This window comes from Mobula hypostoma, chromosome 25 (genome assembly GCF_963921235.1).
Source record: "Mobula hypostoma chromosome 25, sMobHyp1.1, whole genome shotgun sequence".
Lineage (NCBI taxonomy): Eukaryota > Metazoa > Chordata > Chondrichthyes > Myliobatiformes > Myliobatidae > Mobula > Mobula hypostoma.
In genome coordinates, this window is record NC_086121.1 from 6,298,418 (window position 1) to 6,311,918 (window position 13,501).

Consider the following 13,501-nt stretch of genomic DNA (forward strand, 5'->3'; position numbering starts at 1 on the left):
GGTTTACACCATCTTAATTTTAACAAATCCATAAATAAAGTCAGGGGAAGCATGAGTGCAGTGAACTCATTTATCGAGGAGCAGCGAGATTCTGCAGATGCTGGGAATCCAGAGTGACACACACAAAATGCTGGAAGAATTCAACAGGCCAGAAAGCAGCTATGGAGGAACCAACATTTTGGGCCAAGAGCCTTAATCAGGATGATTTTTATTTACACTAGGTCAAGAAACTAATCTCCACAATGCATTGTCTGGCCAAATGCCCATTTGTAGGAGAACAAGATATGTTTTTTTGTCAGTCAGGCTGGACTGTGGGTGAAAAATAAACTCCAAGGGCTGATGGAGATCGATATGCTGAACTGATTCTGCATTTATCCATGAGCAAAATCCCACAGAATGGTTATACAACAGATGAAGGTCATTTTGCCCTTTCAGTCCGTCAAGGCTCAAGGGCAAACTAGCTCATCTATCCCAATGTCCTCCCCCACGGACATGCAAATTCGTTCTTTTCCTTATGTTGCAACTGATTGACTATTTGCCATATACATTTACATGAACTTGGAACTTGCTGTGGTGTGTTGGTCAGAGCGTGAAATGCAACAAAAACAACATTCAACATTTATAAAGTAAAAAATATAAGGTTAGAGTACAGATATGGAATAAAATGTGTATAAGTACCAGTACGTCTTTATAATGTAAACAGCATTATTAAAAATAGTTAACAGCATTTACAGTGCAGTGACTGTGTTAATCGATGGAGGCTCCTTTGCTATCATGGCCATGCATTCTATCCCTAACCACTTGCTACATCAAGGATTTTTCCTCTTCTCACTTCTGTTGCTTTCTCCACACATCTTTCTTCTTTGTGTCCTGCCTTGCGAGCTTCAGATACAGAATCAGGTTTGTTATCACTAACATACAACTCTGTGCAAAAGTCTCAGGCAAATATACTTAGCAAGGGTAATTTTATGTATTGCACTGTACTGCTGCAACAAAAACAAACACAAATTTCACACCATATGTGAGTGATGATAAACCTGATTCTGATATGGGTCTCTATTGTGGACTGAGAGTAGGAATGGGGTGGGGAGAGGGGAATCATGGCTGGGAAAAGGGGAAGGAGCGGGAAGCACCAGAGAGACATTCTGTAATGATCAATAAACCAATTGTTTGGAATCAATTGACCTTGCTTGGTGTCTCAGGGCTGGATGTGTCTGCATCTGTGTCACCTCAGCCCCCATCATTCCTTCTTTGCCACCCGTCCCACACCCCTCCCGCGGTGCTCAACTCTCACCATTCCCAACATCCTTTGCTCCTGTCAGATTTACAAACTCACTTCTTACTCCACGTTGACAAATACAGTACTGAACAAAAGTCTCAGGCACCCTAGCTACAGATATGTTGTTTTGTGGCAGCAATGCAGTGCAATATGTTAAAAATTATTACAAGAAGCAGTAAATAGTGCAATAGACAAATAATGAGGTGGTGTTTGTGGGCTCTACCAATGGATGCAGCTTCTTTGATTCAACTCCCCCTATACCGTTTGAGACCCAAGGAGATAACCTCAACTTCTCCTGTCCAGCTCCCATCACCAGTTAGTTCAAGGTCAATACCAAAGATCAAAGCCTAAAGGTCGATCGGAAGCCTGATGGCTGGTGACTGGAGAATGGGGGCTTGGGGTTGGAAGACTGTGTGTATGTTGGTGGGGGGAGGAAAGGGGCTTGTTTTGCAGTTCCTGTTCTATTGTTTGTTGTGTTCTGCATTGTTCTGCTGAGTATTGTGGCTTTGCTACGTTGGCAAAGGAATGTGTGGCGACACTTGTGGGCATTCCCCAACACATCCTTGTGTGTGCTGGTTGTTAACGTATGTATGTAACATACAGTAAACACTGTATGCTTCGATGTACATGTGATAAGAAAATGAATCTGAATTTGAACCTAAAGCCCCTAATCCCTGGAAATACTCTGGTACATCTCTTCCGCACTCACTCTCCAAATTTGATGGGTCTTCTTACAATGTTTGAGATACCAGACTTCAACCTCTAACTTATTTTTATACTTTATTCTTTATACTTTACAATTCTTATATTTCATGAAGAATAAAGTGGGTTAGCATGACACTATTACATTTTGGGGTGTCAGAGTTCAGAGTTCAATTCCAGCACCACCTGTAGGGAGTTTGTATGATCTTCCTGTGACCTTTTGGGTTTCTTCCAGGTGCTCTGGTTTCCTCCCACAGTCCAAAGACTTACCAGTTAGTTGGTTAAGTGGTCATTGTAAATTGTCCTGTGCTTAGGCTAAAGTTAAAAAGGTGGGTTGCTGGGAGGAAAGGCTTGTTGGGCCAGAAGGGTCTGTTCTGTGTTGTATCTCTAAATAAACAAATAAGCATTGGATGTTGTTTGCTGTTGCATGTTGCGCTAACACACCACAGCAAGCTCCTAATCCACGTAAATGTACAGCCAAATAAAGTTGAACCTTGATTAAGCAAAGATGTCATGACCATCAAATTCCCAGTTCCCAGAAGGATTATTTTTTACTTCCGAGAACCTAACACTCAGTGCTCTTACCTTTGCTGGTCCCAAACATCCCTCTATATATGTTAAAACTACACAACTTTGCATTTCCTTTTGTGACAGATGGAGCGTCATGTAAATACATCATTAACACTACATGGAAAAGTTTAGTTTTATGCATTATCTTTATACAAAGGACATATTTATTCCTACATTTTCAGGAAGGCTCCAGCAGTTGATTCACAAGATGGCAGAAACCTTGTGTGAAAAATAATCCCTTTTTTCAATCTTCTATTGCAAACATTCCTATCTCTTGTATTGTTGATTGAGTTTCGGTGCAACTTTGATCTTCCTGGACCAGTCTGTTGTTCCAGTAATATAAATACTACACATTTTTTTTCAGCCTCAGTTCGTGGTTTTATATTGTTCTTTGGAAAATGTGGAAATAAAGACTGAGCAACTGTTAACATTAGAAGGAAAAAAAAAAGCACTTTGCATTAATTTAACAGATTGCAAAATAAAACCCCTCTGCACTTCAAACACTTTGTTTGATCTGTGAGAACAATTCTGATGTGGGAGTGCCAAATCAAGCCATTTGCCTGACCTTGTTTGAGGACAAGGCAGTCCATTGGTTGACTGCTTGCTTGTATCTGCATTAGAGTTAAATCCATTGCCAACTCATTTGAAGGAACCTGGACCCCTGGCAATCAGGAAATTGGAATCAATTGATTTAATTACAGAGGAATGGAAAAAGCCAAAGAAGAGCCAGGCCGCTCTGCAGCTAAAATATATTTACTGCCTATTTGTTGTAGTCCATGCACACCCAAAATATATTAAACAAATATTAGAGCATTAGTTAAGAATTGATAAACAACAGGTTTCTTAATCACAAATTAAACACTTGGTTTTTCTTTTTTAGGAAGACTTATTGTGCTTTTAAAAAATGCATTTGTTCAAATACGAATCGTGACTCATTACAACAGCTTCCAATAAGATAACATCTCTGAGGCAGCCGAACATCCTGTGCCTAACAGGAGTGTTGAGGAAATAATATCGATACATAGCTACATGTGAGATAGGCATGCAGGTGATTAAACACTTTGTCCTGGAGAATGGCTTTCAGGAACACCTCAATGAAGAAAAGCGAGGGAAGAGACCCAAACAGTTTTAGAGAGGGAATTTTACAGTTTAGGGATTTGATAGCTAAGTCATGGCTACCAAAGATTCGTTCATCATGTGCCGTGTCATGTGAAATGGGCAGCCATTGTCTTTCCATGACCATGATTGTTCTTGGCAAACTTTTATACAGAAATGGTTATCAATAACTCTTCAGCAATCGTCTATCTGGTGTCGGTGGTCGCATAACCAGCACTTGTGATAGGCACCAGCTGCTCATATGACCATCCACCACCTACGCCCATAGATTCACGTGACCGTGATTGAGGGGGGGGCAAGAGGGCTAAGCAAATGTTACCTTGCCCCTTGGTAACTTGTGGGCTAGCAAAGGGAAGGAGTGCCTTACACCTTCTTTGGTAAAGACCTATCTCTACCCCACCACCAGATGGAGAGATTTAAACTGGAGATCTGGAGATGTTCTGAGACCAGGAGCACTGGTAGCTTAGAGTGCTATACAGTTGGAGGAGCTAAGTCATTAAGACTTTGAAAATGCAGTAGATCTTAAAATCAAGGCATTACCTAATTGGAAGCCAGTGTAGATGTGCAAGCACAAGAGTGATAGGTGACCAGGATAGTGCATGCATGATCTGGACAGCTTTAGAGTTAATAGACAATATCTACAAATGCAAATAGTACATTTTTACATAATGGCAGAAGGTACCCACTATTGAAAATCTCATTTTCAAATCTCCCCTCCCAAAATCATAAAGGCAAATCAAAATAAAAATGTAACATATACATTGACTCTACAAAATATTCATTTGAAATCTTTCATTGCTATATCTAATATGCATTTAGATATACTGATAAATATCCCACTACTTGCATGATCTACCTCAATAGCTAGCCTGAGAAATGCACAACTAACCAATTAAAATTGAAACCTATTGAATATTTAAAGGCCTAGTTCACGTGGATGTGGAGAGGTTGTTTCCTACAGTGGGAGAGTCTAGGAACAGAGGGCAAAGCCCCAAAATAGAGGGCCGTCCCTCTACAGCAGAGATGACAAGGAACTTCTTTAGCCACAGGATGGTGAATCTGAGGAATTCACTGCTACAGACGGTGGAGGCCAAGACATTAAAAACAGAGATTGACAAGTACTTGATTAGTAAGAATGTCAAAGGTTATGGGGGAGAAGGCAGGAGAATGGGGCTGAGAGGAAAAATAAATCAGCTGTGATGTAATAGCAGAGCAGACTCAAATGGCCTAATTCTGCTCCTATGTCTTATGGTCTCAAATGCTGATGTCAGGCCCAGGGTATAGTAAAACTGGACAAGTATATTGGCTTACAATTCGTTGTTTGGCATTGTGGTCAATTAGCTCAATTGTGAATAATCACCAAAGAACTTTTTAATGAGATAGAAAACACATTATATAAATAAATAACAGATTATTACAGACAAACTGAGAGATCAGCTTTGAAAATACTCGGATCAAGATTGTGAGTAACTGAGAGGAAATGGCTCACATTTCTCCATTAGCTATCCAGTATTAAGATCAAAAAATCTACAGCAATCATCTTTGCCTTGCTCAGTTTGGATTTTTTTTCCACCAATAACGCCCAGTTTTACCCACGTGTTAGCCTAACTTACATTTCTGCACTCTATAAATTCACCTTTCATTTCATCGGCCTAAACAGTTGAGCATCATTCACTAATGGTGGGGGAAAAAAATCTCTGATTTTCTAATGTACGAAGACACTTATCTCACAGTGTTGAGTGTGCCTTCTTGAGATTCCCTCCCACGTTCCACAACTGTTAGCTAAGCAATTTCCCTAAGTGGGAGTCGAGAATGTGAACTCTCAACACACAGACAAGCATCTTCTGAGGAATGAGCAGTTTTATTCCTCATCATAATTATACTAACCATGTACTTACGCACTTAAAAAAAAAGTATAACCAAATACTGCAGCTCAGGTTTTTGTTTTAAACACAATACAATTTTAGTTAAATTCAATGCTATATGGTGGCTAATGCAAGTTGCCTGGGAAACAAAGTACTGTGTGTTTCAGCTCATAAAGCATGCTAACTAATAATTTTGACCACTGATAATGCTCACTGAAAACACTGGAATTAACTCTGCCAGAAAATATTTTACTATTTCCAAATATTAGCATTTTATATCTCCACATTTTCTGAAAATTAATACTGCTGTCTCAAAATGCATACTTCTCTCCCTAATTGAAAACTAGCTCTCCATTGTATTTATAATATTCAAGAATAATTGCCCTTCATCTGTACAGTAAACTTATCATCACGTATTTTAATTAGGAAAAACAAATAATTTATTATATTCATTTGTTCAAATTGTGATTATCAAAACATTGATGAAAGTGAACTCTTGCATTTGCACTGAAATTGATTAGCCATGACGAACACTAATGAAGGGTTAGTTATACAACCTTAATCACATCATTCAATGGTGCACCATTACATAATGAATATCATAATGATTAAGTTGCCTCATTATAGGAAGGATGTGGAAGTTTTAGAGAGATTTAGCAGGATGCTGCCTGGACTAGAGGGCACTTATGAGGAAAGGTTGAGCGAGCTAGTGTTCTTCTCTGGAGTGAAGGAGAATGAGAAATGACTTGATTGAAGTGTACAAGGCACTGAGAGGCATAGACAGAGTGGCTAGACAGAGATTTTTTGCAGGGTGGAAATGGCTAATTCAAGCAGGCATAATTTTAGGATCATGCAGGAAATGTCAGACTTAAATTCTCTACACAGAGTGGTGGCTATATGGAATACCCTGCCTTGGGTGGTGGTAGAGGAAGATACATTAGGGGCATTTAAGAATATCTTAGATAGGCACACAGATGATAGAAAAATGAAAGGCTATGTAGGAGGGAAGGGTTAGTGATCTCAGCATAATTAAAAGGTTGAAACAATATTGTGGGCCAAAAGGCCTGTAAGTGCTCTAGAGTTCCATGTTCTATGAATGAAAGAAGTCTTTTAAACCTCATTCTGATGTAATTTTAGAAATGTTATTTCACTGTTGTTTTTACTGGTGGTGACATCCATATGTACAATTTCTTGCCTTGATACGGCTGATGTCTTAAGAATTTAATATCAGTGAAATTGAAAAGCACTAGTGAAAGGTATGTTCTGTAGTAGACCATTCTGTTCAGAAGACTAGGATTCAATCCCTACTCTTAATTGTCAGAACTGGCTAAACAAATGTGGAAAATCAGGAAACTTTAATCAACAAATTCAGTACAGCAAAATTATGTAATCTCTTAAACTGACCCCAGATTCAACAAGGCTATATGGCTGTCTGGTATGGAGGGACCACTGCACATGATGGGAACAAGCTACAGAGGGTTGCAGGCTCAGCCAGCCCCATCATGGGCACCAGCCTCCCCACCATCAAGCACACCTTCAAAAGCTAATGCCTCAAAAAGTCAGCAACCATCATTAATGACCACCAACATCTAGGACATACCCTCTTCTCATTACTGTCCTCAAAGTGGAGGTATATGAGCCTGCAGACACACACTCAACAGCTTAGGAACAGCTTCTTCCTGTCTGCTATCAAATTACTGAATGGACAATGAACCCATGAACATAATCACACCATTTTTGCACTACCTATGTTTATGTTTTAAAAATATATTTCTTACTGTGATTTATTATTTTATGTATTGCACTGTACTGCTGTGCAAAACAACATATTTCATGACATACATCAGTGATAATAAACCTGATTCTCATTGTGATCCAATCCCACCTGTGTTCCCAGGTCTCTAATCAGAAGGTTCCAACAATGAGTTAACAAACACTCTTCAACTGTAATCTTTTTATTGTTTTAGATGCACTGTCAATAGTTGGCATATTTCAGCTTCTTCTAAAAGCAAAAAACTAGGAAGTCAATTAATGTACTGTACTAAAAATAATAAATGGTGTGATTCTACTTTTTACTCTTTTAGATTTTTAGTTATTTTAAACCAGGTAACTAAGAGTTGGGAAATGGGTGTGGCCATTATTTACTGATGTCTCTGTACAGTTTGAGCAGTTTTAATTTTTTAAAATGGGTCAAATAACTACATAAAAATAATGAAGGAACGAGCAAGAAACCACTAATTGCATCCTTTTACAATGCCTTATTGAGCTCGTTTGTGGAAGATTTTCCAGTTTTGATTACATAAAAGATGCCAGCATAGTTTTTAACTACCAAAGCAAAAATTTTACCACAACCCAACAATAAGAATGTGGAACACACACGAAATGCTGGAGGAACTCAGTTAAGTCAGGCAGCATCTATGGAGGGAAATAAACAGTCGATGTTTCAGGCCAAGACCTTTCACTAGTTCCACAATGAGCCCTGAATTTGTGAGTAATGTCATAAAGCCATGGTACTGAAGTTGTAGGATCAAACACATCCTAGGTGCAATCACTCAGCAAAAATCATTTTCAGATTCTGCACGCTTTAGCACTTAGATAAACACAAGGCAGGTTGGCATATGGCTAAACATCGCTTTAGTTATTAATAATGCGAATCTAATCCACTCACCTTGATGTAGTGGATCTTGTTGATGTAGGTGTAAGTGTGAATGTATGTGTGAATGCTGATGGTGATGCGGCGTCACATTGAACATCTGTAGTCTCGTAAGTGGGTCATTTGCAAGTGATGCCATGCGTTCTGCGTGTATTCTTTCCGCAGCCAGTCTATCAGCGTAGGACATCTCAGGCCGCAGCTGGGGGCCTGCAAGGGCGAGTCTCTCTCTCTCTAGTGGATTCAATCCATGGTGGAAGGGGGGGAATGGGTGTGCTCCTGTTGCTGGCTGAATTGTTAATCCGCCATGCCTAGCAAATGGATCCATAGGATTAGCCGTTGGATGAAGGCCTTCCAGTTCAGGTGGCTTGACCTCAAAGCCTGGTTTCATCCGTTCTCGGAATTCCCGTTCACGAATCTCCCTCTCTCGAATCTCTCTCTCGCGGAGTTCTCTCTCCCTCATCCCGTGGTCGGCGCTGTAGAGGCTGGGCATGTGGTAAGCCAGGATTGGATCTGATGCATTTAGTGGGACGAAGAATGGGTGGTTGCGGTTGGTTGGAGACATGACATGTGGCCTTGCATATTCACTGAGAGTCCTTAGTGCCGGAGTGTCCGGCCCAATGTAAGGAGGAACGGCTGCAATCGTTGTTGGTGGCGGCTCAAATGAAGGTCGTAAGTGTGTGGGGCCAACAAGCTGGGATTCTGACATGCGTCCCTCATGGGAAGAGCTGGATGCCTTCTGTGAAAGGAAATAGATAAATTATAGAAAATGAAAATCTGAGAATAGGAAACAAAAATACCTAATGCTAAAAACAACAAATCATCATGAAAAAAAACAACAGGAATAGGGAACTCTGCTCTTAAAGTCTACCCTACAATTCAACGTCACCATGAATAATCTGGACTTGGTCTTAACTGCTCTTCTGTAGAGGTTCCACATAACACTCAATTCCATGGAAAATGTGTCTACCTTCTTTTCAAATACTTCCAATGACCTAACCTCCAGAACAGAGATTTCTCGAGATTTAATACAGTCAACGTTCAAAGAACGATTCAGCTTTTTCCCCTCTGCCATCCTATTTCTGAATGAACATTGAACCCATTGAACTACCTCACTACTTTTTAAAATTTTTATTTTTGCACTACTTATTTAACTATTTACTATTATTCAGTTTTTCTCCTCTCTATTATTATGCATTGCATTGTGCTGTTGCTGCAAGCAACAAGTTTCACGACATATGCCGGTGATATTAAACCTGATTCTGACTCTGATCTAAGATCCATTTTCTTACACTCTGCAAGAAGATGAACATAGGATAATCTTAACAGTGTACAGGTAACCTAATCTACCAACTCTATTTCTGTCTATGATGTATTTGGTAACTTACTGTCTTGCCCTTTTCTAGATCATTACAGCACAGTACAGGCCTTTCGGCCCACTATGTTGTGCCAGCCTTTTAACCTACTGTAACCTAACCCTTTCCTCCTCCAGAGCCCTTCATTTTTCTATCACCCACATGCAAGTTGGGTTGAAGAGCCTGTTTCCACGTTCTCTGACTCAGATTCATTTCAGGCAGTGTCAGGTTTAGAATCACTGACACTTGCATCATGTATTTTTGTAAATTAAGAAACTTATAACCAAATGTAAGGAGCAGCAAATACAGAAAGGAGGCGATCATGGTATTGAAGAAAGATATTGAAAAGATGGATATTTTTAAAGAATTATAAACACTATAGATTCTGTGGATTCTGGAAATCCAGAGCAACACATACACAATGCTAGAGGAACTCAGTAGGTCAGGCAACACCTATGGAAGTGAATAAACAGTCGACATTTCAGGCCGAGACCCTTCATCAGGGCTATTCACTTCCATAGACACGATAAATACTGCAGATGCAGGAAATCCAAAGCAACACACACAAAATGTTGTAGGAACTCAGCCCGAAGAAGGCTCTTGGCCCGAAACATTGACTGTTTATTCATTTCCACAGAAGCTGTCTGATCTGAACTCCTCCAGCGTTTTGCATGTGTCATTTCCATAGATGCTGTTTGACCTGCTGATTTTTACAGAATTGACCACTTTCACCAATCTTATTGCAATAGCTAAGTAATACTTTCCTGGTAACCTTTAATTTTTTTTATCTTTTGGCAAAGAATGCTACATATTTTAACATCCTGTATAAAAAACACAACTTCTGCATTTCTATTTTAGACTACATTACAGCTGTTATCCATTAAGTTTTGAAAACCCAAGAACTATACTAGAGTAGAAAGTGAATCTGATCATTTCCAACCAATTTCTTCATCAATAAATGGGTCAGGATATAAAATACCATGACTACTAAATCCCAAATTTTCTAATTGGCAAAATGAGCCGGCGGTAGATGAAATCAATATCAGGGTAGCTACTGGGAATAGTTAGTCATTTCTGCCTTTTTAAAATTATAATTTCTCTTTTTTTTCCATTAAATAAGTCTGCCAAACATTTCCCAAGGAAATGGGCAGGATGGACAGCTGTTGCTGGACTTCTGCCAGGGTGGTTTTGGCAGAAATTCGTGACTGTGCTCACAATGACTCACTCCTCACTTCCAGCAATGGACTGGAGAAGCAACACACACAAAATGCTGTAGGAGCTCAACAGGCCAGGCAGCATCAATGGAAAAAGAGTATAATCGACGTTTTAGTCGAAACCCTTCAGCAGGACTGGAGAAAAAACGCTGAGGAGTAGATTTTAAAGGTGTGTGGGGACGGGACAGAGAAACACAAGGTGTTAGGTGAAAGCTGAAGAGGGAGGGATGAGAACCAGAGGGAGGCGAGAGGCGGGCAAGGAGATAAGGTGAGGGAAGGAAAAAGGGATGGGAAGTGGTGAAGGAGAGGGAAGGTGGGGGGCATTACCAGAAGTTTGAGAAATCAATGTTCACGCCATCAGACTGGAGGCTAACAGAACAGAATATAAGGTGTTGTTCTTCCAACCTAAGTGTGGCCTCATCACAACAGTGGAGGAGGCCATGGATGGACGTATTAGAATGCGAATGGAAAGTGGAATCAAAATGGATGCCACTGGGAGATCCTGCTTTTTCTGGCAGACAGAGCACAGGTGCTCAGCGAAGCGATCTCCCAATCTATGTCGGGTTTCACCAATATACAGGAGGCCAAACTGGGAGCACTGGACAAAGTAGATGATCCCAACAGACTTACAGGCAAAATGTCACCTCACTTGGCAGGACTGCTTATGGCCCTGAATGGTAGTGAGGAAGGTGGTGTAGGGGCAGGTGTAGCACTTGTTCTGCTTGCAAGGATAAGTGCCAGGAGGGAGATCAGTAGGGAGGGTTGAATGGACAAGGGAGTCATGTAGGGAGTGATCCCTGCGAAGAGCAGAATGTGGGGGGAGGCGGGGTGGGGGGGAGGAGGGAAAGATATGCTTGGTGGTGACATCCCGTTGGAAATAGCGGAAGTTTTGGAGAATTATTTGCTGGACACAGAGGCCGGTGGGGTGGAAGGTGGAACCCCATTATCTGGTAGGGTGGCAGGAGGATGGGGTAAGAGCAAATGTGTGAGAAATGGAAGAGATGCAGTTGAGGGCAGCATTGATGGTGGAGGAAAGGAAGCCCCTTTCTTTGAAAAAGGTCATCTCCTTCATTCTGGAATGAAAAGCTTCATCCTGAGACTAGATGCGGCGAAGACGGAGGAATTGAGAGAAGGGCATTTTTACAAGTTACAGGGTGGGAAGAGGTATAGTCCAGTAACCATGAGAGTCTGTAGGTTTATAATAGACATCAGTGGATAAGCTGTCTCTGGAGATAGAGACAGTGAGATCAAGAAAGGGGAGGGAGGTATCAGAAATGGATCAGGTAAATTTGAGGGCAGGGCACAAGTTGAAGTCGAAATATATAAAGTTGATGAGTTCAGCATGAGTGCAGGAAGAAGCACTAATGCAGTCGTCAATATAGCATAGGAAAAGTGCACGACGGTCACCAGTGTAGGCTTGGAACATATACTGTTCCATGTAGCTAACAAACAGGCAGGCATAGCTGGGACCCACGTGAGTGCCCATGACTATACCTTTTGTTTAAAGGAAGAAGGAGGAGCCAAAGGGGTAATTATTGAGAATGAGGACAAATTCTGCTAGACAGAGGAGAGTGGTGGTGGAGCAGAACTGCTTAGGTCTGGTGTCCAGCAAAACAATGGAGAGCTTTGAGGCCTTCCTGGTGGGGATGGAGGTGTCCAGCAACTGAACATCCATAGTAAAAATGAGATGATGGGGACCAGAGAACCTCAAATCATTGAAAGGATTCAGAGCATGTGAAGTGTCATGGATGTAGATAGGAAGGGATTGAACTAGGGGGGTAAAACAGAGTTGAGGTATGCAGATATGAATTCAGTGGGGTAGGAACAAGCTGAAACAATGGGTCTACCCGGACAAGCGGGTTTGTGGATTTGTAGGAGGCAGAGCGTGCTTGCTGTTGACAGAACACCCTAGTACCTAAAGGGAGTTCACCAACCCCACTATGGACAGATCCAAGCCTGGCTTGCTCTCCCCGTGGCTGCTTGGGTTTCCTCCCACATTGCAAAAACGCACCAGTTGATAGGTTAATTGGTCATTGTAAATTGTCCCATGATTAAGCTAGGGTTAAATTGTGGATTGCTGGACGGCGTGGCTCAAAAGGGCCGTAAGGACCTATTCCACACTGTATCTCAATAAATAAAAAATAAAATTTAAAAAAGGACCAAGTCCATTGTAGTGAAAATCACTATATTGAGATAGTAATTAGTGCTGTACTGGTTGATTCAAGAACCGAATGGCTGAACCACTCATGGCAGGGAGGACTACTTCTGTTTGTTAGCCAACTGCTTCAGTGTTTCTATTTCTTTCCTCCCTTGTGAGTTTATCTAGCTTCTGCTTTAATACATTTAACCTGTTTACCTCAACTTCCTAAGGTAATAAGCTCAATAATTCAACCACTCTCTAGGAAAGTGTTTCCTCTTCGATTCCTTACTGGATTTATTAGTAACTACCTTATTCACTCAGTGGCCACTTTATTAGGTACAGCAGTGGAACACGTTGTGGTTTTCTGCTGCTGTAGCCCATCCACTTCAAGCTTCAATATGTTGTGCATTCAGAGATGATTTTCTGCACACCACTGCTGTAACACATAGTCATTTGAGTTGCTGACAACTTCTTGAACCAGTGTGGCCTTTCTCATTAACAAGGCATTTCTGTCCACAGAATGGATCCTCACTGGATGTTTTTTGCTTTTTGCACTATTCTCTGTAAATTCTACTGACATATGTGAAACTTCCAGAAGATCAGCAGTTCC

General features: G+C 40.9%; 1 protein-coding gene across 5 annotated transcripts in view; it reads right to left on the bottom strand.

The window, feature by feature from the left end:
- Positions 1-13,501, bottom strand: part of rerea (arginine-glutamic acid dipeptide (RE) repeats a) — a 659,533-nt gene that overhangs the window by 13,914 nt on the left and 632,118 nt on the right. For all 5 annotated transcript variants that reach the window (XM_063033173.1, XM_063033174.1, XM_063033176.1 and 2 more), the window contains one exon: positions 8,201-8,921. In XM_063033173.1, the coding sequence (XP_062889243.1) occupies positions 8,201-8,921 (721 nt within the window). The remainder of the gene's footprint in view (positions 1-8,200; positions 8,922-13,501) is intronic.